Source organism: Barbatula barbatula, assembly GCF_947034865.1.
Source record: "Barbatula barbatula genome assembly, chromosome: 10".
Taxonomy (NCBI): Eukaryota; Metazoa; Chordata; class Actinopteri; order Cypriniformes; family Nemacheilidae; genus Barbatula; species Barbatula barbatula.
Genome location: NC_136773.1, coordinates 22,311,655 through 22,337,724, shown reverse-complemented (window position 1 = coordinate 22,337,724; position 26,070 = coordinate 22,311,655). Strand labels below are relative to the sequence as shown.

Genomic DNA, 26,070 nt, shown 5'->3' with positions numbered 1-26,070 from the left:
TTGCAGCACACTTATTTTTAAGAGAGAGACACATCTGATTCTTGGAAATTTGGTTATCACAACCGCGTATGCGAGATAGTTGCCTACTGGTAATCTTTTAGGGGGACTTTTTAAGTCCCCATGAAAAAAACTACACTATTATTCGAAGGTGTAAAAATGATTGATTAATTCATTGTGTGTTTGTGTGAGACATTTTTACGTAAAGATTTTTTATTGCTGAGAAAAATTAATCTTAGAACTAGCCTGTTTCTTTTATAGCCACACGCATTGCTCAATATAATCAACGAACGAATTCACGTACACCCTACAGATACCAAAACGGACTCTCTATATGAAAATGGCACCATGTCCAAGAAATGTTAATGGTGTTTTAAGACACTCTTGTTAAATTCAACTAACCCGTGTAGACTTAAAGCGACGTCTATTAGTTGAATTATGACGAGGCTTTCCATTTTATGGCGTTGCGTGGGCCGCTCGCGCGTGATTGCGTGTTTGATGAGGTCTAAATGACATCACGCCTCTCAATGCACATCTCGTTACGAGAGATACGGAGGCGATGGGCACAACTCAGCTGGGTATCTACGGGAAAATGGTGCCCAGTCTTTTAAATGTTCTTCATTGGCAGATTAAATGCGTAGGTTTGAGGTTTAGAGAGATTTGAGAACGGTATCCTCTCACTCACCCTTCACGATCATAGCGCGCGTCATAATCCCGGTCGAGCTGAGGTAAATCACCGCGTAAACGAATCAATACGCACTAATTGTTTTTATTGTACAATTAGCCCGGCTTTGCGGAAAACAGAAACCATTTCCCGCTAATGACTCGTGCATCTGCGCGTTCCCTCATCGGGCCGCCTCGGTCCAGACGATTCTATAGAACGACGTATATGCGGGTTCGAGTGGGGGCTGCACGTCATTGGCTGCCGAGGAAGGTTAATTGACTTTGCGTTTAACATGCTAAATTATTCCAGTTTTGCCTGCTTGGCATTAGGAGCTGCAAGACTCCCCCCGCAACCGAGGTCAGACCGGACCAGTCATTAATTAAACTTGTGACATTTAGCTAGATGAGTTTCCTCAGAGTGAGGATGATATTATTAATATTAACGGCCCTGTGTGAATAGAAGCTGTAACCGACCGTGTTTTTTTATTGCATCAGATAGATTGAATCTTTCTCGAGCAGCAGCTTTGGAAATGAAACGGCAGTGTGGGATATGGAGATTCGGCCTCGTGCGTATATAGTCGGTGTCAAGCTAAATGTGATGCGTCAGGCGTTTGTCTGTTAACCCTGGAAGATGTTTAAGAGGTTTGTTTTTCAAATGCACTTTTTGCAGTTTCTGAACGCAGTGATGCATTTCGAAATGCAGCACGGGGGCTAATGGAGAATCATTTATGTAATTTATGCAAACCTAATAGATGCTAATGCAGTAGCGTCATTGGTTTTGCATGTAAACGCATTAACGTGGAGATCATCTGTAAAAATTGCATTAAAAGGAAAGCCCACCCGTGTATCATAAACAACATGGATTGTGGAGACCCTCCCCCCAGCTCATTGGATTTAATACTGGGCAGCGGTGAGCGTTTCAGCTCCTCTTGTGTTCTGATAGATGGGCCCTGCTGATACATGATCTATGATGTGTGCGGAGAAAGGCCAGCTCATCTTTATTCATAAGCTAGAGCCCCGATTTCCTCTTAAAGAGACAGCCGCGGCTTCGGTGAAGCATTGATGTTAAGCTTTGATTTAAAAAAATCACCTTGGTTTTTAGTGTAAAGAAAATAATGCGTTTTCCTCCAAACGAAAGTTGAATGGATATTGTTTGCTTCAGACTTCATCAGTGCTCTTCACAGAAGATTAGGCCGTGCCGGCATTATCATTATTTTTCAGTTGAATCATTAAGAGTTTCACGGACTGTGTGTCATGTTGGCTCTCTCCACTGAAGCAGGTCGAGGTGACTGTAATGATCTCCCAGAATCTGAAATAGAAGCGACTACAGTTCCCCGCTTCCAACTCATTAAAAGCACCACTATGCTACTTAGGACAGCACGGGAGCGGCGAGAGATCGGGACGGCAAATTCTTGCGGCGGGAAACGTGCCATTTTCTATCCGTATTTCATTAAAGAACCTCATTAGATGCGAAAGTGCAGGACGTCACCTGTTATCTTTCTGTTTCTGGAAATGGGCTGTATTGTTTCTGTTTTCTTTCGCGCGCCATTAAAGTATCTTTCCCGCAGCAGACGTTTAGAGGCGAAACCTGCTAGCTATCTGTCTCTGAAATGACTTTTTAATGGTCGACCAGATTTGCTCATCTATCACAGGTCTGCGGCGCTCTCCATTCTCGGATCAACTCAAATAAATTCGGTTACTAATGTTCACGCGGATGCCACTGCGGTGTTCCGTATGCAGTTCCTTACGCGGGATGGCAGAGAAATTCATCCGTGTGGGTTTTTCGATTCTTGCGGAATCGTTCGCTCAACGAAATGGGGTTAAAAACGTAACAAATGGGTAAACCGGGGCAGTCTTACCACTGGAACGTTGCTCTGGTTACATTCTCACCTCATTTTGCGGGATTCTACAGTATCTGATTATCACGTGTTTGAATGATTCAAAAACACACACAGTGTTGAAATATGTCTCTTATTCTTATTATAAAGTCATAATTTGCACATAAATTCCATGTAACATAAATTAATAATTCACTTAGGATGGATAAAACTTACAAAGATAAAGAAAAAATGAGTGTTGTGTTATATTCAACTATTGCACTTTTCCACTAATATACTACTACTACTAAAATAGTAGTGGCCAAAAGTGATCCAGACGGCATATTTGTACAGTATTTGCTTTTAAAGGTCAATCAGGTTCAAGTAGACCATAGATGAGATGTATGGTACGAAATGAAGAAAAAAAGCTACAGTGCGCCATAAAAGCAAAAGATTTATATTTTTCAATGTTGGACATGTGTTTTGGCCGCTACTATGTTTAGATGTTTGTATGTAGTGCTTTATAGTTTCATCTGATTATGTTGATGTGTGTACCCCAAAACATTTTATTTGGATTATTTAAAGAAAATTCGCTATTAACACAGTTGAATAACCGAAGGGCACATTGAAACATTTGCTGAGCAAGTTTTATCCTTTGTGGTTTGTTGTGTCAGTTGGACACGGTCGCTCTGTAATATTTTGGGTGAGCATATGTTTCTGAAGTGCAGGAACTGAGCTATCATGTTAGTGGAGAGGGGGGCTCTGAGGAGGGGGGGGCTTTTTAAAAATCAAGCCTGTGAAATGAGATGCTAATCAGAGGCAGCAGGGGCATAACCGAGCTGCGCGTGGCTGCCGCAAAAATCTCGCACTGATATGATAAGTTATGCTAAATCTTTGACCCTCCGACCCCGAGGAGTCTGGCGCATGGAGGTTGGTTATATGGTTTCGGGACCCTCACCCTACGTGCAGCGTGTGGCTCGGGACAGGTGGTGCAGGGGCTTATGTCACAACATTTGTGTATGATGAAAGTGACCAGAGGATTCGGGAGCAAGTATGCATGGCTTTGAGGAGAAGGTGGCACAGGTGGAGATGTTACAGGGGTAGTGGCAGAAGGTGGGCAGAATGGCGTACCGAGGGTTGGAGAGGTACAGCGATGGGGAGGAGGGGTCTATTGAAGGGCGGCTCTCGCTAAGTCATTAGCATAAGAAAAATATGCAGTGTAGTGGTTGCGCTGAGCTGCCCACATTTGATAACAACGAGAAGTGTGCCAGACAAACATGCACTTAATCGTACATGACATCTCACCAGGTGGTGGCCAACGCCACATGTCTTTCACTCAGTCTAGTTTTTTTCTCTTTCTTAAAAGAGGATAAATCCTTGAAGTATCGTTTGTCACTCAACAAGGCTTGGCGACTTGGTCCGTACAAAGGTGGGATAAGGGTTTATTCTGGGTTCTGTTTTATTGTTTACCCCGTCAAGAAACACAGTGCCTGCATCCAAACCCGTTCCGTTTGCCACGGCCGGGGTAATATGCGAATATTTTAAAACAATTTTATATTAGAACCCCCTGCATACCCGCTCTGTCACTTCTTCATTATATATGATGGATAGCCCAATTTAAAAAGCTGCTGAGGGAGTCTAATTTAGGCATGAGATTTTTAACGAGATTAAACATTTCACATTCATAGCGGGTAATCGATGCAGACGTTTCTATCATACGTAGACCTCGCCGCTCCAGTGTTTACATACAGATTTAAATATATCCGTCAGACAGTAATTACATTACAGTCACATAGGAGAATGGCCATTCTTGGGTTTGGAGGTTGGACACTTTTATTTACTTTTATTTCATTTATTTATTAAATAAGCATGCGAGAAGTACTTTGCAATATTTTAATGCCATGAACTTACTTGCCCTGCAATTTGTTTTCATTAGTTTATTTTCCTGTTTTGTTTCATCTTTCTGTTCTCTTTTGTTTTCCTTTGCTTTGCTTCTTTTGTTTCATTTTTGTTTCCATGCTTATTTTGTCACATTGTTTCTGCCCGTTCCTCACCTGTTTTCAGTTTAGTTTACTTTCTTTTCATTTTTGTTTTTCTGGATTTTTTGTTTTATTTGTGTTTTGCTTCCTGTTTTGTTTTTGTTTCCCTTTCTGCTTTGCATATTTTTTCCACTTTCCTGATTTTTTTCTGTTCATATTGTGTGACATTTCTTCTTTCTGTTTTGTTTTATCCACCTGTTTTAAGTTTAGTTTCCCTTTCTTGGTTGTTAAATTGGTCTTTCCCTGTTTAGTTTTCCTTTTTCTGCCAGTTTTGTTTCATTTTTGTTTCCTTTTCTCTTTTGTTTAACCCATGTTTCGCTTTCGGTTTTGATTCAGTTTTGTTTCCGTTCCTGGTTTGTCTTCCTGTTCTATTCTGTTTCCTTTTCGGTTTTCACTTTGTTTTCCTTTCATTCCTGTCTCTGTTTCACCTTCCGGTTTTCATGTTGCTATCCAATTTTCTTTCCTTTGCCTACTTGTCTTTCTCATCTCCCTTCCCAATCTTCCTCTCCAACTGTGTTTGTCATTATGTAGGTCTGTAATGGAAAAATTTTAATTTTCCTAATCTCCTCTCAGCTCGGTGTGATGTCCTCTCCTTTTCTTTTATGGATAATATTGCGGTGGTCTTCTGGTGGTGTGTTGGCTGGGGGATGATTTATTTGAGTTATGTGTGGATGTCCAGTGTAGAATAGCTCATTGTGTTGAACACAAAGAGAAAGGCCAGTCTCTGCGGCCGGGCAGATGGCACATCCTGGAATCAGAGACAATAGTCCTCACCCAGAGTTCTATTAAAGGAACGCAAAGAGCTGCATACTAATCATGCATATATTAAACTGTTGTCCGTCAGTGGACTTTACACACTCATAAACAAAAAACATTAAAATCTGCTGCATCTCAATTAACAGGAACATGAAGATGTCAATTTTATGATTGAATATTACAAATCATTGGCACAAAACATCTTCACATGTGTGGTATGAGAAAACATCTTTCTCTCCCTCTCTCTCTCTCTCTCTCTCTCTCTCTCTCTCTATATATATATATATATATATATATATATATATAACACATACATACATATAACATGTGTGTGCGCTAGTAATGCTATGTATTGATCTTAGTTCATTGTAAAGATGATTCACCAAAATACTCAATTTGATCAATTTAACATTTTATTGTGAGGAAAGAAAACCCAACATACACCATTTTCAAAGAGACTGGATTGTGTTTTTTTTTAATTTAATGTAAAGTGAAGTAGCTGCATAAGACTTCATTTCGAATCTTCATTTTGAAACAACACCCTCATTTCTCGTGAAGCCGCCCTCTCCCCCCTCGCGTCCCTCTGCAGGTGCACGAGCAACTTAATGAGATGCAAATGAGATATGCATACAGCCAATCTCATGTGCCATGATTAAGCGCAGGATATTAACCAGTCTCTCTCTCTCTCCCTCTCTCTCTCTCTCTTTTCATCAAGTAAATCCCATCCTCTGCTCTGTCACTTCATTACATGACTGCTGCAGCAGAAATATCCGGAGGAAAGGGTAAAAATGAGTCCTCCATTTCGGTACCCGCTGCAATTAGAAGATCCTTCCAGATTGTCAGCACTTTCCTGCTCTTTGGTGTTGAAGACTGAAGAGAGTGTATACTGAAGGAGCTTATCCTCCATTTTCTCCATCACCCCTCCCCACCGTTGGCTTATTCCCTCTTTCCTTTGACTGCGCCCCCTTTGTGTTTGTGTTTTTGGCATAATCCATTTACATAATAAAGATGAGGTAAAATTAAGATCCCCACAGGAGTAACGAGAAGAATCCCAGCCATACAAACGTCATTAATAAGCGATATTAGCATATCCGTACGTAATTGTCCACAATCGGTACGGAAAACAGCTGCGAAAAAGGAACTGTACATTTAACAGTCCATTTCGCAAGGTTGTTAATGTCTAATTTGCACTTGTTTGCCGAAGGTGACGCCCGAAAACAATGCCTGTTTTTTAACAAATCCTCTGTCACTTCCAGGTGCCAGTGTGAACCGTGCCAATGCAAAACACAAAGGTAACTCCGTTCCTTCTGCGAGAAGGGAAAAGAAGAGGTGGAGAGAGTAAATCTGCATTATTTATACTCCTGTACAATGTCAAAGGCATCCAGTGAGGGACTGAGTTCTCTCACTCACGCTCTGAGCTGCATCATCTCTGTGCCTGATCTGAAGTCAGAGTCAACAGGACGTCTCAAGAGCCCAGAGCAGGTATCCGTGCACAAAGCTCATACTAAAAAAGTCATGTCATCTTATTGTACAGGCAAAGTTTTTTCGTCGGTCCATAACTTTGCCGAAAAAATCTCTTTGTAGAATAACATTTGGAGACTTTTGTAGAGCCTTTTGGTGCATTAGAGTTTATTTTGCAGTTTTCATTTCATTGATCTGATGAGTCACGGCATGATAAGGCAGGAATCGTTTAACTCCGCCCTGTTCACGTGTGTCTTCAATCCCTCTGTCCACCATCTTTAATTTATCATGGTCCGCAGTGGGACACATTTGGTAAAAACGGATTCCTTTTCGTTCCTCTTTTTTCTTCTTTCACACAGATCCCATCAAGCGGACTTTGGCAGGCTTGGCACGGAAGCGTCTGCGGGCATCCGTAGCGCTCTCATCCACCGTCATTCCATCAGTCTGGTTTGCTCGTTTACTTCTGTTCCCACAAGTGTTCCTGCCACATTCCTCCTCACCAAATCTGTCACACCAATTAACCCAACAAACTCTGCGTGTGTTAATTAAGCTGTGTTTGTCAATCTTGTTTTTGTATTTTGTCCCTGGGGCTCTTTGTCTTTGCCAAGTGGCACGCGTCGGGGGCCGGTTGCCGCAGAAGCATGCTGGCACCCTGCCATTCCCGAACCAGCGCCAACTTCCCAGCGGCATAAGGAAATCCTGGCAAGCTGCCGAACATTCCTGCGTGCCAACGGGAATAACCAGACGAGTCGCATATCTCCATTACGAAGAAGCAGATGCGCTGGTGCCCGCGTCGAGTGGCATCGACATCGGGGGCAATCAACCCGCTTGTTATTTCCTCCCCATGGGAAACGGAGAGCGGTGCCTACCTGCAGCCTGGCACAATCAGGAGGGCGAAACGGAGAGACAGGAATTATGAAGACGTTCGGTAAGATGCGCGACATCTGTTTACTCACACAGTTGCGGACGGGCTGACAGATGAAATCTTAACTTTTGGGATGCTCGTCAAGCACAGGAAACATTTCATTTGAAGAATTGGCAGCGGGTCGATCGCTCTCTTTTCTTCTGGAATCTGTCTCTCCTCCTCTCTCCGCTGTAATGCCACCCTGCCTCCACGCCCTCTTTGGCACCAGCGCTGAGTGGATGGCACAGTGCCAACCTCGCAAAACCATCGTGTTCATTCGCCACGCGGCACCATGGAACCCCCTCCAACTCTTTACCCCATTTCTCTTTTCATCTCTCGTTTGGTCTATGTACTTTAGATCTTGACTCTCTTTCATGTCAGAGGAGTTGAATGCGATATGTGACGTAGTGTATTTAAGCTCGTCGCAAATAAAAAGCGTGCCACAGTAACTTTTGATGGTGTTTGCATGTATGTGCTCTTGGTGTCTTTTATTCCTCACAAGTGCACTTTTATGTCCCCTGTGAGACCCTATCAGGGCCCCTACAAGTTGTTTTGCCTTCTGTTCTCTTTTCTATTCTTTCATTTAGAGAATGTGAGCGTGGAGCGTTTCGCAACAGGAGATCGCTGCCATGCAAATCAAGCGGATTTGCATATGGTTTAGTGCGATGTGTATGCAAATGCTCTTTGAAATTTGTGAGTTTTCAGCTTATGTTTGTGTTTTCTTTCAAATTCTCTAATCTCTCCTCTGTTCCTGTGCTCTCTCATTCTCTCTTTTCGTTTACTCTACACCTCGTCCTCTCAAAGGGTTTGTAAAGGGGAAATGGCACGGCTCACAGAAGAGCGATGTGATTATTTCAGGGTAAAGTGGCTCACCCTGTGGGCACATCTGTCTCATCGGGCATCAACTCCCGGATGTGATGGAGGAAAACTTCTTTAATGTAGATTATTGCTTTTGTATCTATAAGAACATGCAAATGAGAAAATGCAAAATATGCTTTATTAATGGAAGGGGCAAATGCAAGGGTCATTACAATCGTGCAACATTGTTGGTGAGATGGAAGGAGCAGTAATTAATGTTTATTGTAATTAATAAACGCTTTCTATTTGATTGTTAGGTTGTGGTTGTTTAAATAATAGCAAAATATTGTAGAATTCTTATTGGTACAATTTCAGCAGGATTAAGCTCTTTAGATTTTTTTATTATTATTTGGGGGGGTTATGGAAGTTAAACAGCCATAGGTTATATATCAGTTTGACATGAATAAATGTGTCTTAAACACAGCTTTTAAAATCAAAACAGACACTCAACAGAGAAAAATGTGACATTTTTAGAAAAATGAGGGTCATTCAAATTCTTAGATATTGAAACACAATTTAAAATTCCATGCATGATTTATTAGTGTAATTTAATAATCATCAGTTTGATGATTTATATTCCATGAATCAAGACAACAATGTCTTTAAAATGCCTAATGAGGTCATTACGTTGCATGTTCATTTCTGAAATATTTCCGTAAATCTGATAATGCCGTAAGTGTGTAGGGCTCTGTTGGAAATGTTAAAGAAGTCCAATTTACAACGTCCCTAAACAGTGTTCACAGCTCCCTAGACACTTAGCAGGGCTCATCTGAAGATGTTCAATTCAAGAAGAGAAAATGAGTTCATTTAAAATTACCTGCAATGTCATCAAACACACCCTTAAAACCCTATATAGTATATCCAGGTCTATTTATTTAAAATATGTATTATATATTCAAATTAATATAAATGATACCATTTGTCATACTCGAAACACCTACGCTCGGTGATAAATGAGCGTTGAAATGTTTATTATGAGAATAAATGTGATAAGATTCATTTAAAATATGTGTCAAATGAGATGATGGTGCTGTTGTAATGCTCACATATGTGCACTTTAGATTAATGGAAAACTGCAGTGATCACTCCTGAGGGGAAGTGGGATAAAAATGCCTAAACTTATATTTATCAAACATGTTTTTAACTATAACAGACACGTGGGTTAATTGATGTACACTTATTGTTTTGTAATGTTTTGTTTGCAGGTTGATTTTGAGTAACATATCTATGTTTTGATATTACGTCATAGGGCCCTGATCAAGTAGCATCCATGAATTCGCCTTCCCACAATGCACCAATAAAAAATTATTTATTTTGCTTGTAAGACGAATACTCCCTGCCTTAAAGGGATAGTTCACCCAAAACTAGAAATTATGTAAAAACGTATTTTGCACCCATTCAAAATCTGTATGTCACTGGAAGAAGATATTTGAGACATGTCTCAGTGGGTTTCTGTTCATACCTGGAAGTCAATGGGGATCAATGTTGTTTGGTTCTCAACGTTTTTCAACATGTCTTCTCTTGTGTTCTGCAGAAGAAAGAATGTCATACAGGTTTGAAATGACATGCGGGTGAGTAAATGATACAATTATTTTAGTTTTGGGTGAACTGTCCCTTTAAATATCTGAGTTGTGTCTTTTAAATATGGCTACATGAGAAAATTGCATTGCGCAGTCAGACGGCACGTGAATACACACACACACACACACACACACACACACTCCCTGCACACACATTAAGGTGAGTAACAGTAATGGGAGGCCAGTTGGCCACGTTGGAATATAAATCACATTTCCCATCAGCCTCTGCTCCGACCCCTGACCTCCAGTGTGATGTGGGGTTCAAGAAAATGTATACGTTTGAGTGCGCGCGCAAGAGTGTGCGAGCGTGGCTCGGTCGATAGCCACAGGATTCCTGCTCCTCTGCACTACATTATTCTCACATCTGTCCATTAGAAGGGCCGCAGAGAGTAAATCTCCTCACACACACGCACAACCTTCTGAAAGACAGAGAGGTGTGATATTGCTGTCACATCACTGCGGAATAAAACTTACCATGCATGTCACGGGGCTGACAGGTAGCGTTGCCATGGAGATCAACAGCGGGTGTCTTTATTATATGGTGCTATCATGTTTGTCCGGTCCTCGTGTTGGCGTGTTTGCTCGTTCATGCAAAAATACATGTGAGCTTGCATTCCTCTCAGTGACACACGGACTGTTTCAACACAGGGCTCCTCTAATTTTATTCATCACTTCATATTCTTCTTTAGAACCAATGTGTATTATATCTGATTCCATTTGCGATGGGAATACTTCAGGGCACTTTTGTTTATTCGAGCTAATGGCTGAGGATTAGGAGCTTCTCTCTCAAAATGTATTCTGCTTCCAGCTATATAGTCTGTGAAGTCGTCCTAGACTCGAATGAATATCATTAAATCGGCCGAAACTACAACAACAACAACAACAAAAAACATTCTCATAGAAAAATGAAAAAGCATTGCTTATTCATCAGCCATTATCTAAATCACAACATGTTTTCTAGCGGAACGGGGAGAAAAACTTCAATATTACCAGCTAATCTAAAGCAGCACTACCAAATTCCATCTGGATTGTATTAATGCCCCGCGTATTTACATGTTATTAAAATTGTACAATAGAAGAGCAAAAATGAAAGACAGGTACATTAAGATGTGTAAGCTTCTTAGAAGGAAAGAGGAAAAGTCATTTAAATAATAGGAAACGGGTAATCAATGCAGAATGTACATGTGCAGATAAAGTGTTTTAATTTTCATAGTTAACAGGATAGTTCACACAAAAAGGGAAATTATTTTATCGTTTATTCACCCGCATGTCAATTCATACCTGCATGACTTTCTTTCTTCTGCAGAACACAAAAGAAGATATTTTGAAGATTGTTTGTAAACAAACAACCCCATTGACTTCCATTGTATGAACACAAAACCACGAAGACATTTCTCAAAATATCTTCTTTAGTAAGAATCGAATTGAATCTATGATGACAGAATTTTTACTTTTTAGTTTTCAAAATCATCATGTGGGAGACGAAATGTTTCTGTTTTCTCATAAGCTAATTACTTTACATGATTACTAAATATTGCCAGATATTTATATCTTAACTGTTGAAGTAATTCTTTGAACTTCTGTTTCCATCTGTGTTTTAAGGTAAGACATTAACACATTTCCAATTAAGATGAACAGGAGCCTGGACATTTGAAGTCTTGTTGTACAATTTATTTTGGTTTGTTGTTCTTTATTTTTTCCTGAGTCAAAACCTTATATTATTCTACTTTGATGTTTTATTTGTCTGTTTGGCAGCATCGCTGATGCGCACGGTCATGAAATTATGAGCAAAGTATAAATCTCAATATAACTTAAGCTAATTCTAATCTAATCGTTTAAATAGATGTTTAATCTGTTTAATAAATACTCTAATCAAGAATGTGAAATTGCTCATCCAGATGTAAGAAAATTAAAAATAGGACTTGTTTCATAAGGAACCTCCCCTCCAAATAAAGCCATACACTATGCATAACACATAAAAATCCTGCATTACACATAAAACTATGCATTACAGATAAAAACCCAGGCAGAAATACAGAAATGATGGTGTCCCTAGAGGGCAAATTACATGCTGTTTGAATGTGTGTCTGTGAGATGCTGCAAAATGAAATTCTGCCTATAGGGAGTCAGAAACCTGCTCCAAGTGAAGAGAGGAGAACAAAGGATTCAGCATCCCCTGATTCCTCTTGTTCTCTGCGCTGGTGTTCATCTATTCATTTTTATATTCCTTTTTCCTCATCCGTTCGACCTCTCGGGTTTCTCGGGCTTGCTGTTTGAGGTTCTAACAGCACGTCTTGAAAAGCAGAGAAATGAGAATATAAACACACACACACACACACACACACACACACACACACACATACTGCCATAACAAATAGTCACAAATAATGTCTGGTATTTTGTATGTCTGCAGTTTGTGAGATTGCTTCTGATGCTGCGCTCGATGGCAGACAGCGACCTCCAGAGGACATTTATAAACCTGCAGCCTCCAGTGGATCTCCGCAGGTATTTTACACCTTGTCTAGGGTTCAGTCATGGTAAGGATTTGGAGAAACATAACCATGTGAAGTTTTGGGGGTCTTCAGGGGCATTTTAAGATAAAATTACATATTGTAAACACGAACTAGGAGAGTAACGTATAGATTCTTTAGTCTTCTCATGAAGATGCAATACATCAACACCAGTGCAGTCCAAGAAATGACCTTCACACTTCAAATGTATTTAACATTATGTGACAAACAGGTTTAATAATTTATTATCATGGAATCAATTTAAAAAGAAACTGTATCAATTTAAGATTATTAACAGATGAATATTATCTTATTAAAGTTAATAGAAATATTACATGTATCAACCGTATATCAGAGGAATATGATTATGTTTGTATTCATATTTATAATTAACATATATTTATTTTCATATTTGGAAAAATAATCAAATTAATGCACAATACTTTCGGGCTATTGTGTTAAAATGTAATGTATGTTGGAAGAGCAAATAATAATAATAATTTCTTTATCATTTATAATTATATTTTATGTCTCTTGCAAGATAATTTGCAATTAACATAAGCGCATGGATACATAATTGACATATTGTTTCTCTGCTTCTTTCCAGCTCTGTCACTTTAAAACCTCATCTAATCTTTCTCTCTCTCTCTGTCACCTTCTCTCTCTTTCTTTTTCCCCTTCGTGTGTCCTTCCTGAAAGGCAGCAGTAATGTGATTTCAGTAATGTAATTTGTCTGTGTGTGTGTGTCAGTGTGCGGACAGTGCAGAGAGACTGGATCCAGGCTGGATGATTTATGATGTTCGTTCCACCGTTTTTCTAAAACACGTTTCTCTTCATTTATTTTTAATCTTCATAGAGATTAGTTCTCCCTGTCACCTGCTATACAGCGTCTGAACAGGCCGCTAATGAGAGAGAGAGAGAGAGAGAGAGAGAGAGAGAGCTGCTTATGACACAAGAAAAAGGATGGAATCAGGGTGAATGAAAAATATTTCACAGAATGAATAAATTTAACATTGTAGGTAAAGTCTGGTTGAGACAGCAGCATCGGGCAGATGTGTCACTTTCTGTGGCCGTGTATGAGCATTCAGAGAAACTGGAGGTCAGCCTCAAAGCAACCAATTGAAATAAGTCCCTGCATTTCCATGGCAACACGTGCCATATAGATTCCACGTATGTCTTAATAGCTTTATTTCCTTTGCTCATTTTGTTATTTTCTTTCTTGTTTTGATTTCTTACAGGTTCTACTAACGAAATGTACAATTATTATGTGTGTTAGTGATGCTTGCTGAGGCAGACAAACCTATTTTGAACCATAGTAAGGGTAGACACTTTGACATTTTTATAAATAAACTAAATTCATTTTTCTTTTAGCCAACTACGGACAATCCCTCTTTACAAAATGCTTCAGTGTATAAAAAGCATTTGCAAGAGGCGATGGGTTCATCTTATCACATAAAAAGGGATACCCGACAAAATATATATTTTGTTGTTTATTAACCGAGGGTCCCAGCTATAGGGACCTGATATCATGTAAACTTACATTTGGATTCTTTTGACTTGGGTCAGTAAGCATGTATTCCCCTATATAGAGACCACACAGACACTGCTAAATCTATCAAACCAATTAAGGTTTGTGGAGGGCACCGCTTATTAAAAAATCTCAATTGTGTTTTTTGTGTCTTGGGAAGTTTTTTAATTCAGAGGTCTTTTACCATGAATTGGATGACTGCTCTCTCTCTCTCTCTCTCTCTCTCTCTCTCTCTCTCTCTCTCTCTCTCTCTCTCTCTCTCTCTCTCTCTCTCTCTCTCTCTCTCTCTCTCTCTCTCTCTCTCTCTCTGTAATCCGCCCTTCACTCAGCGGCCCATGAGCTTTAAATAAAGACTTGATCAGATCATACGATGAGGTCAGTGGTGGGGTGGGGGGGTCCTTTCTATTGATCTGCTGTCTGTTAGACTTGTTCTGCCGTCTAAACATTATTGATTACACTGTCCTCGAGCACAAGCCCTCTGTTAAATTTTCATTTTAAAGCTATTTGTTCCTATTTAGAAAGGCTTTAGTCCACTTGTAAGTCAATACAGATGAAAGAAAAGACAGTAACACATTGTTTCACATCACACACTGTGTGTGTGTACTTCTGTGTCTAAACTTCAAAGGGAAATTTTAATAATAATTATAATGATGATGATAATAACATTCATACTTTTAAATATCAAATATAATTATTATTATTATGGTTTATATGTATTTGTATTATTTTTGAATACGATGCATTTATAAAGTAATTACACTTATAAAGTTTATTTAAATCATGAAATTAGGCTACATCTATAATTCATAACTGAATATATCATTTATAGCACATATTATATTATGTTAAATTTATAAAATTATTGATAGAGGAGTAGGGTTTACCACATGAAACATTAAAGGTGAGGTTTAATTGTCTTTTACTAATCTATATGAAAAATAAAAAAATACTCTTTTCTTTCCTATAGTCATTTATTTCCTATATTGGTAACTGTAAAATTGTCAGTTATATTAAATACCCCTTCAAAATATTCAGTATAAATGCCCCGTCAGAAGTTCATACGATCAGGGCTTTTGTACTAAGGGTCTGATTGGCTCTCACAATGTGCGTTTGGGTGAACGGGTGTCATATCAGCTCTCGGATTGGTCAAGACGGATCGCCCCTCTGCAATCGACAGCGCTAATTGGTCAAACTGCTCAAAGTTCTGCCCCTCTACATTCGGCAGCGGTAGTGTCTTTTTTTTTCAAATTGCTTAGGGTACTAAACTTAAAAAGATAATAAGTATGGTTTCGTTTGAAATTTGATTCATCATTATATTTGTTAAAATAAAACTGTTAATAAAAACATACCTAGCAAAAAAGCGTTATACGTCAACTTATTTACTCATTAATTTTGTGCTGGTCGTCGCGTCGGTATCAGTTTTCGTTACGTGGGCACGTTTTTATAAATGATAAGCAAATTGTGCACGTTCACTACGTTTAAGGTGTCTGTTGTCGAAGATATGAAGTTTGTTTCTCAGGTCGATACTTTCTAGTTGATGTATATAATGTTTACCCGTTTGCAGGCTGGAGTCCGTCTAAAAGTATGGCAGCGAGACAGGAGACCCACAAGATGAGATAACTGAGTTACTAAACTAATAAACTAATATAGTTTAATCTATTTTTATACTGAAATGTTTGCCACCTGTTTCTCTTACGCGGAGTGGATTACCTTGGATCTTGATTTCAGAGACACTTACAGCAGTGTGCCTGCAGGTGTCGCTATTCCCCACAGATAACAGGTTGATATGCCAGTGATCTCAGCACAGAATGTTTGAATTAGGAATTATTGTGGTAAGATTTATTTTGAAAATCATAATGAGAAATATAAACTAAAACGTAATTTTTTTTTGGCTGTCGTTTGTTCAATGGGTTTAGTATATTTAACACTGCTGTGCTATAGTTCGCTTATTTCTCATGGTTTGGGCTTTGCTCTAATTTCTAAAGTAGTGCTAAAGATATATATGATATAAAATTGTGTGTTTTGTTTAGAGTAAGTATGACTTTTGGCTGGTGACAAAATGTGCAAAAAAACAAAAGAGAGAGGTCATTCATAATTTGCATTTGTAGATTATATATGTAACGCACACGTGTGACCATTTTCTTCCCCCTAGTTTTCTTAGGCCTTGTTAAATCCTAATTGTTAATTTATCTTTAAATTGTGTAGCGACTTGTTGCGAATGAAAGAAAACACTTTACAGCAGCCGTCTGTTTTAAACAATTGTTTAATGATGTTAATAGCTTTAGCAGTCTGAGTCCAACACTGAAAGAGCATATTTCACCATGTAAAGTACTGTAGCCGCTGTCATCCACTCGCAGGCTCAACAATAAGGATTTTTCAGGATGAACTGGCATCTACTGGACCAAATATATCTAGCAACAATTTAATTGGTTTTATTAAACATTAGACTTCACAAAAATATATTATATTTCAGTGAATGCACTAAGACTTACACGTGTGCTCCTAACATATATTTCCAAACTTATCACAAGTCATTCTTGTAACTTCAACAAATCTACATCTATGTTAGATAAGGTTAGATCTAGTCAAAAGAAGCACGGACTCAACAGAGCAAGTGACAGTTTCATTATCTGGACACAAAGTCTCTCACAGCCTCGGGCCGTTAGACTTTCTTACTGTTGAGCCTTGACTCAAAATAACACTGACAGTTTTCAGTCATCCGGATAGAAAATTAAATTTCCACTCGTTTTATTTTTAGCTTATTATAACAACGGTAAGCTATCACAGGAACAGTGTAACATCTATAAAATGAAACCGTTACAACTGGCTGTAATATCTGTGGCCACACAAGATATATAACTTGTTAAATCCAGTCAGATTTGTTTGTTGCATAGCGTCGTGTCCATGTGGTCCCCCTTCATTTGCTGATTGTGTGTTGACGTGGTTATGCATTTCAGATAAGAATATCTCAACTAAATCAACTACATACAGAAATGTATTGGATAAAGTAATGCACGTGTGATTTCACACGTCAGCGGCGTGATCTAGTCTTCTATAGATTTGATGTATCTCTCATAAGCAGCTTCATCCATTAGTGCATCCAGTTCGTCTGGTACAGATACGCTCATCTTCATTAGCCAGCCTGCCAACAAAATACATGGTTTTATTTCAAACACACATCAGCTTTTAAAGCACTTGTTTGTGTCAAGCTTCTCACCGTCTTTATAGCAGGACTTGTTCACCAGCCCTGGCTTGTCCGCTAGGGTGTCATTAACCTCCGTCACCTCACCCGTCAGAGGGGAGTACAACTCACTCGCCGCTTTAACGCTTTCCAAAGCACCAAATTCATCTACAGATACAGTACAAGCGCACAGTTGATTGTAATATTTCCTTCAATTAATTTAACAAACTATTTATGTAAAGGTTTTACAGAAATGTAAACTTTTCAAAGCAAGTAAAGTTGTACCTGATTGTGTAAGCCTTGTTCCGATTTCAGGTAGTCCGCAGTACACTACATCCCCCAGCGCTTCCTGAGACCATCAGAGTCAATTACAGTGAGTACAGATTCTTTATAAAACACATCTAGCTACAAACGCAAAGCCGCATCTGACCCACCTGAGCAAAGTTACTGATGCCCACCGTTGCCACGCCACTCTCCTCCACACGAACCCACTCATGCTTGTCTGTGAATCTCAGCACTGTAGAGCGAAACACAAAGAGGTGAGGTTTGTTTGGATCAAGACAGATTTATACCACGACGTGGTATAGAAATGAGCATTTTCAATGCATGTTATGTAGTGTTTGCACTATATGTAATTGTAAGTAAAGCAGGATTATGGGTCAAACACTTTAAAACTCGTTTACTAAGTTACTTTCAACATTGCACAAATATGTTTCCAGTCTATAGCATACATGCACATGTTTTGTGATTTATTGTCGTTTTAAAGTTTATTTAAAGTCTTGCAAAGTACGGGAACACCACATGCCACCTCAAATAAAGAGTGATCCAAATAAACATGACCTTTTAAATACACGTGCGTGCATTTTAAACCTTAAATCTGTCAACTGCCTGCCACAGACAGACAGATGCACAGAAAAGCTCTCGAGATCTCATGTAAATCGAAGTTTGATCACGTGGCACCTGTAAACGCGCATAAGTGTTTTTACCTGCACAGAATGGAGAGCTCGTGCTGAGGGATCTGTTATAGCAGCTTCTCTCCAGCAGTCTGACAGGAATCAGAAGGTTTCTATGCGAAAGTCGAGACAGAGATGAGGTCAAACTAACAGCAGCACATCGCACTACACTACACATCGCCATCATTCTTCTGACGCGTATATTCATGGACGCGCGCTTCGATGATGTCATTACGTCGGTGCAACGTACGCATGCGATCATATTTGATCAAAAACGATATTTTATTGCGTTTTTATAATGACGGGGTTTATTTCTGTTGGTTTTAATTACACAGGCTGGGGGAAATAATTTAATCATCACTAAAAAATAAATCGAGTTCTGACAAAAGAAAATAGCTTATTTTATATATAAACCGTGTAATAATTGATCGTGTATACAAATGAAAAGGTAAAAAATAAAAGATAAATATTGTATTTTACAATTGATTAGCACAAAACACCGTCGATGACAAGAATGATAACGCGCTCTCGGCCACGCGCAGGTGTATGGAGCGATTTTAGTCTCATTAATTATTCATGCGTAAAACAAGATACACACATGCGTAAACAGTTTCGCGTGCATAAAACCTAATTTACGTGCACATAGTATATATTTACATTTACGAAAAGCAATTCACGTGCGTAAAACTAAACTATTTTCTCACAAATTACGTTTCGCAAACATACAACTGCGCACATAACTTTCGAAAAGTTAAAATGTTCGCGTTTGTCTTGTTTTACGAATGTGCGAATCGTCACACACGTGTGAATCGCCTTGGACGTGTGTGTGTGTGTTTTGAGACTCTCCTGGCGACGCAACCCCTTCCACTTGGGTTGTCGTACTCTTTAGCCAATCAGATTCAAGCTTACCATTCAACCAATTACAGGACTCAAGGAAAACGGCTCTGCGCAGCTTTGGTGCAGGCGGCACATAGTTTGTTTTGTAGGCTAACGTTACATAGTTTAACCGTTCACGGCGAGTCTGTTTTTATGTTTTTAAACGTTGCTTACGTTACCATTACGATATGTGTTTATGTCAGAAAGCCTGCCTTAGGAACTAAAGTGTTTTTAGTGTTTCCCAGACGGACCAGTATTAGTGTAACCTATCAGTAAAGGTTTCATCCTTTGTTCATGTTGCTGCTCCTTTTCCGTGATGTATTCATTTATTTGCACAATGTTGAAATCAGTATTATGTCTGCTATTGCTGTTTCGAATGTTTACATTGTTTGTATTGTTCCGCTTTAGCGGTTATTTGCGGACGTGATTGCCGCGATGTTTCTAAGCTAACGCTACATGTAGCTGCTACAAACGGGTTTGCACATTACTACTTGTGATAATATATTACCCTAAATATTATTATATGTGGTGTTCATTGTATTAGGGTTCAGGTGGAGATGTAGGTTATACATTTGTACTGTGCATATTTGCATTATAAGCGCTATTGGCTTTGCTAACAATGTTAGCGATGGTTATTGATAATTTGTAATTGTTATTATTTATCTTGTTCCTTCGTAGAACAAACCCACATGTTCAATAGTGGCAACAGGAATAAATAGGATTGCCAAACAAAGCCTCAATGTCTTCCTTCACTCTTGATTCTTTGACCGGAATCTGGTTCATACTTGGCCACCTCAACCAGTTAAATTCTTAGAGTAGTATAGTTCACTACTTGACAGTTTATGTGGTTACCAATCCAAAATAATAGAGTTGTTACATGAAAATGATTTTGGTTACATGTGGAATAAAGTGTTTTTATCGACTGCAAATCTTCAGTTTCCTCCCATTTTGCGATTCATTGCTGTATCATGGCTATTTACCTTACCGTGTTTCTATCTGAGGTCAGTAGTATTGTCAAAGACGCTTTGTGTCGTTTTTATTAAAATCTGATAATACTAGTTAACTTTAAATGTAGTAATTTATTAGTATGTGTCTATATAGGCTAATATATCTATCCATTTAATCTGAATTAGTAAAATAATCCCTTCAATGGCGTTTACAGAAGCGAATAAGGAACATAACACGTATGTCTAACTAGACTATATTAATTTACATGAAGAAAGAACTACAAAGTCAGGGGAAACATTAGAGTATTTCAAACTGACTTGACAGAACACATAGTGAAATGAGACCAGGTGGACAGCAGCGAAGTAAATTGAGTAATGTATTTTATTTAAAAGTAAAAAATATAAGAAATTGTACCCACGAAGCAGCGCAAGCGTAGAACAGATCGTAATGTGATTAACGTGCGGTGAGGGTGATGCGTCATTTCCGTTGTATTTGAGCCTAACTGCACTAAAGTTGCACAGAGCCGTTTTCCTCGAGTCGTGCACCCTCAGTGGGTTGTGATTGGTTGAATGGTAAGCTTGAATCTGATTGGCTAAAGAGTACGACAACCCAAGTGCGTTGCCAGGAGAGTCTCAAAACACACACACACACGTCCAAGGCGATTCACACGTGTGTTACGATTTGTACATTCGCATAACAATACAAACGTGTACATTTTAACTTTTCAAAAGTTTTGTGCGCAGTTGTATGTTTACGAAACGTACTTTATGAGAAAATAGTTTAGTTTTACGCACGTGAATTGCTTTTCGTAAATGTAAATATATACTATGTGCACGTAAATTAGGTTTTATGCATGCGAAACTGTTTACGCATGTGTGTATCTTGTTTTACGCATGAATGATTAATGAGACTAAAATCGCTCCATACAGGTGCGCCTTCTGATGCTGCAGGTGCGCGCAGGTAAATTATCCTCCGACGGGACAGAAGATGAACGTTCATCCTTCACTCTGGGACAAATGAAATGAGTCTGAATACCACACCTCAAAGGATTGTAGTGCTTTTATAATTATATTATAGTTGACGGAGACTTTTCATCGATCAGTCTAAAATGAAACTCATTATTTTATGATCGTTGAAGTACGAAATGAACGAACAGCGGCACGTTAAACTCTTCTCACTCTGGACGCTTTTCGTGCTTCAAGGTTGGTTTCATTTAATAATTAAAACTTCTTTTCCTAACCAAATAAATATTAGATCCACTTATGTGCATAAATGCTACCAGACTAAAATGGCGTTTCTTAAGTTATCATTTCAACTATTGAAACTTATTTTTAGCCTTTTATAAGTTTAATAACATTCATTTTAATATTGGACGGATGTAGTTTAATCTATGACTAATGAAGTGATTCATATTTTCAAAGAATAGCTGTGTACTTTTGCTAGAAGGAGAATAATTGATTCTAGTACAACACAGACTAAACTTGCTTCATAAAAGTATACTTTATGTGTTAAAGTATACATTATTTTCATTTTGACAGGATTCATTTGCCAGGAATCCAGGTCAGAAAATAGATTGCCTAGGTAAGAGAGGCATGAAAGCATCTTACTTGTTATTATAGAGCTGGCTATACATTGACATTTTATATGTGTAAAGGATCACAGTAGTAGTAAAGTAAAACAGTGTCAAGTGCTGTTGGCAGGAAAAGATTGATTTCAATTGCCTTTAAAAACTGGTGAACCTTATCACTTGTGCTATTAAGAGGATATTAGTTGCTTCTACATTACAGAAATTACATTTTTGAGAAGATAAGGAGTCAGGGAATACACGCAACCAAGATGTTAAGTGTTTGGTCTGACGTTTTGCAGTGTTCCCTGAAAAGTATGCGATCCATCAGTGTGACTGCATCTGAGTGGCATCTTAAGTGTTTCTAAACCTTTAGTCTCACAGTCACTGTGCTTTTAATACTGCTCTCTTTGTACCCGTTTTAAAAGGAGGGTTAATGCGCTGCGCCAGAAACGGGATCTCTTCCGTGAAGAGGTGAGTGTACTTAAGAGAAAGCAACAAGGGAGTAAACCACACACACACACACACACACACTCGCTCAAAAAAACTGAGATACACTCTCAATGCTGACAAAGCTGTCTTTGTGGAGTGTACACAAATGCTACTGCCATCGAGAGCTGGAGTCCCAAATGTCTGCAGTGGCAAAACCATGTGAGGAGGTGCCAAGACATCACCAATATCAGACCTGCCGGCTAAACATACAGTAGCACCGTCTCCACGATAACAAGTAAGAGTCAGTGGCTAGGAATCAATTTTGAGATCTTTTTTGCAGACCGTTAGCGCAGTGCTGTCCGATTCGACTGTCCAGCGGAGAGTTCTTCACAATTATACGGCGAGAGATGCATCCACAGGTATTTGTGGACAGGATTTTGCATACACAGAAACGTAAAAAAAATAAACGCATACAGTATAAGAGGTTTTATTCGGCATGTGTCTGTATACAAATCTGTGTCTTTTTATTTTAGAATATTGTGGGTGTCTTAATGGAGGTTGGTGTCAGGAGGGAGACCACTGTGATTGTGCTCAATTCCAGGGTCTCGGAGATCGCTGTCAAATCAGTAAGCGCACACACACAGAGGTTATATTAAATTTTAAATAAAGCTCGCCTCCATGTAATTACAGTGAGGTCTGATATCATCACCCGCTCCCCGGTGTTGACCCTTAAATGGGAATTGAGGCACACTGAATGGAGTTACTAGAATTCAAACATTGCTCACTGATTCCAGTTAATCTATAGATGATTGTTCTGTGTTTTACAGCATTTGGTAGCATTAGATTACACAGGGCTTCAGTATTTGTGTTTAATTAAGCAAGCACTGTAAATGCAGGCAGTCGCTGTGAACGAGAAAATAACAGGTTACATGTACAATATTGATTTACTCTATTGAAATGTAAGCCGTACTCATGACATGCTTATTTAGACATTGATAACAGTGCAGGAAAATTAAAGATGGTTCAAAATGACCACACATACCACAGGATTATTGTTTTTTGTTTAAGCCTTGCATGGTGTTTATGTTTTTTTTGTTACTTCGTGGGTTTTACAAAAATTCATTTTTTTAATCAGGTCAATAAATTAGGGCAAATTAATAAAACATGCATGCTCAGTGGAGAACGACAGGACAAACGTTGAAATTGTAAAGATTCTGTGGAACACAAAAGAAGATATTTTGAGAAATGTCTCGGTGGATTTGTGGAAGTGAATGGGGGACAGTGTTGTTTGTTACCACAGCATTATTTGTTTTTTAATCAAAACAGATATTTTATGTATGTGTACAAGCAACATAGACAGCGTATTTATTCAATATTTCACTCAATATTTCAATTACATTTACAGAAATATACATTTTTTGTAAAAGAAATTTATAGGTAGTGCCAAGAATAAATAAATTAGACGGGTGATTCATTGAAGAATACATATGTTTACTTGCGAGCTCAAATCATTTGCAGGATTACTTTCCCTTTAATACATTTTTTTTTAATACTAAAATATACAAATATATGATATGGGTTATAAAAAGATCTTGATTCAATATAAATGTCTGAGATTGAAGAAAAATACAGCCTCTCAAGATTAAAGATGTAAATCCATTTTAAATAATGTAGTAATAATGAGTACCATGGACTGATCCCAACACTGTAATGCTGAGCACATTGTAAGGGATGTTAGGAGATTTTTATATTTTTTTCCATCAGTTCCCAACCATGGTCAGGACAGGGATGGCATTTGTCGCTCATGGGGTCAGTATCATTTTGAGACCTTTGATGGAATGTACTACTATTTCCCTGGCACCTGTTCTTATATCCTGGCTAAAGACTGTCATTCTACAGAGCCACAGTTTACAATATGGGTAAGTCACTCTGCATTCGGTCACGTGTTTTTATACTGTATAGCCATTATTGTGAGTGCTTGCAGTGATCAGTTATTTCTGTGTGTGACTTTCAGGTTCACAACAGTCGTTCATGTCGAGGTTCAGTGTATTCATGTTCTCGTGCTTTGAGTCTGTTCTTTCCAAACGAAGAGGAAATCTATATAAGTGGCTATCAGGTACTCAAGGGTGGCCACAGGTGAGTTTGGATACTATGTTATCAATATAGATATATTATTAAATCAATTAACGAATAAAATACCATTCCGTATGTCACCAGCAGGTAACATGTTGCATTTATCAAAAAGAAGTGTTTTTTTTTTGCTACGCATGTTTTCAGACTGAGTCTACCGCAGACAGTGCGTAATGTTTTCATTGAGCGCTTGGCCGATTACATCTTGGTGAAGAGCACGTTTGGCTTCTCTCTGGCGTGGGACGGGAGCTCTGGAGTCTACCTCAAAATGACCGAAGAACACAAAGGAAGGCCTTGTGGTCTGTGTGGAAACTATAATGATGACGGATCGGATGATCTCAGCAGCAGCCATGGTGAGACAAACAGACCCTGACACACACTTATCATTTCCGTCAGCAGCAAATTCAGGTCAATTATATCAAAACCGAGCCGAACCGCATACTCAGGCCAAACACTGGAATTTGAGTAATACGTAGATCGAGACAGAATCGGCTGAATTGTTTTGAGAATGGCTCATGCCGATTGGTGTTACGTATCTGTCACAAAAGAAGATATTTTGAGAAATGTCTCAGTGGTTTTGTGTCCATACATTTCAATTTCAGTTCGATCAAAAATAGCATACAGATTTGGAACAAAGAACTGTCCTTTTATCATTCCACCAGACGCCATGTTGCAGTGATTTTATCGTAAAGTGGTTGTTGTGCACAGCCTGTAAATGATTGCATGTATTGTTGTTAGGTCTTGTTTCTGAAGACCTTCACGAGTTTGGGAACAGCTGGGCGGTGGAGTTGCCCCAGGAGAGACCCTGTCCTGAGGTCGATGTTGATTTCCCCGGTCCATGCTCTTCTGAATCAGATATGGATGTAGGCTCACACTCACTGCACATTGGACTTGAACAGAGCTGACTGTGCCTAGAAATATAGGATTGTGTTTTTTTAAAAGAAGCAGTTCTGACTGTGGGGTAAATTAGGACCTGGACATGTTTTGATGAGTTCACTTGAGGAAATCGCATGCCAATTGTATTTGTCGACCTAAATAACTTCTTTTGGTTGTGTGTGTGTTACTGAGCAGGATGCCATCGAGACGTGCAGCGCTCTGCTCTTTTTTCCTTTCATCTCCTGCCATGAGAACATTGACCCCAATCCATTTGTTGTGAGCTGTGTTGCGGACATGTGTGTGTAAGTCAGGCGTGTTTTGATTTAAAGCCGTTGACATTAATTCACTCTTATCTGAGATTGTAACTTTATGAGTCGACCTTTTTAGATCAGAGATGCCAAATTTATAGATGCAAAATAATAATGAATGATACTCTCTCGCTCTCTCTTTCTCTCTCTCGTCGTTCTAGCTTATTCCACACCTCTTAATTCTAACCGGATTATGTTAATTATAGTAATAAAAATACCTTACATATGGCTGTGTTTGTGAATATATGTACAGAATATACGTATGTGTGTGTGTGTGATTAGAGTGATGAAATGAGTTATGAAGAGATTCAGACTGAGCTGGTGATTGAAGAGGCAGTGAGATCAGATTGCAAGAACGCAGCTGTGCTGCCCTTACAATATTATCCTGTTTTATATCATGACAAAAACACTGTATTATTGTTTGTGAATGCATTGTATAGCTTGTTTTTATGTTCCTATTCTGTTTTGGGTTTATTAACGTTATGAAATATATTTTGTGTATAGGTCGGATGATGAAGAGACGTTCTGTAGGGCTTTGGTCGAGTACACGAGAGCCTGTTCTCATGTGGGATACCCCGTCCGAGAGTGGAGAGACAGTTTTCCCACATGCGGTCAGTTTACATGGTCAATTGTCAAAGATTCTTGAGGTCGCACGTTTCAGAATTAACGTTTGTGATGTGTTTCGTTTT

At 38.8% G+C, this 26,070-nt stretch overlaps 2 protein-coding genes across 2 annotated transcripts in view; one reads left to right on the top strand and one right to left on the bottom strand.

Annotated features, from left to right (window-relative positions):
- Window positions 1-16,348: 16,348 nt before the first annotated feature.
- On the bottom strand, window positions 16,349-18,443 carry gcsha (glycine cleavage system protein H (aminomethyl carrier), a). The gene is made up of 5 exons (XM_079465204.1): window positions 18,281-18,443; window positions 17,729-17,811; window positions 17,580-17,643; window positions 17,331-17,462; window positions 16,349-17,255 (listed from the first exon to the last, which is right to left on the bottom strand). The coding sequence occupies exons 1-5, from the start codon at window positions 18,432-18,434 to the stop codon at window positions 17,158-17,160; spliced, it is 531 nt and encodes a 176-aa protein (XP_079321330.1). The 5' UTR covers window positions 18,435-18,443; the 3' UTR covers window positions 16,349-17,157.
- Window positions 18,444-21,215: 2,772 nt separating this feature from the next.
- otogl (otogelin-like) overlaps window positions 21,216-26,070 on the top strand; it is a gene marked incomplete at its 5' end in the record, with an annotated part of 30,429 nt that continues 25,574 nt past the window's right edge. Inside the window, 11 exons of the mRNA XM_079466012.1 lie at window positions 21,216-21,273; window positions 21,938-21,950; window positions 22,064-22,109; window positions 22,408-22,486; window positions 22,601-22,693; window positions 23,832-23,986; window positions 24,082-24,203; window positions 24,345-24,550; window positions 24,936-25,060; window positions 25,269-25,375; window positions 25,886-25,992. Of these exons, the coding sequence (XP_079322138.1) occupies window positions 21,216-21,273; window positions 21,938-21,950; window positions 22,064-22,109; window positions 22,408-22,486; window positions 22,601-22,693; window positions 23,832-23,986; window positions 24,082-24,203; window positions 24,345-24,550; window positions 24,936-25,060; window positions 25,269-25,375; window positions 25,886-25,992 (1,111 nt within the window). The remainder of the gene's footprint in view (window positions 21,274-21,937; window positions 21,951-22,063; window positions 22,110-22,407; window positions 22,487-22,600; window positions 22,694-23,831; window positions 23,987-24,081; window positions 24,204-24,344; window positions 24,551-24,935; window positions 25,061-25,268; window positions 25,376-25,885; window positions 25,993-26,070) is intronic.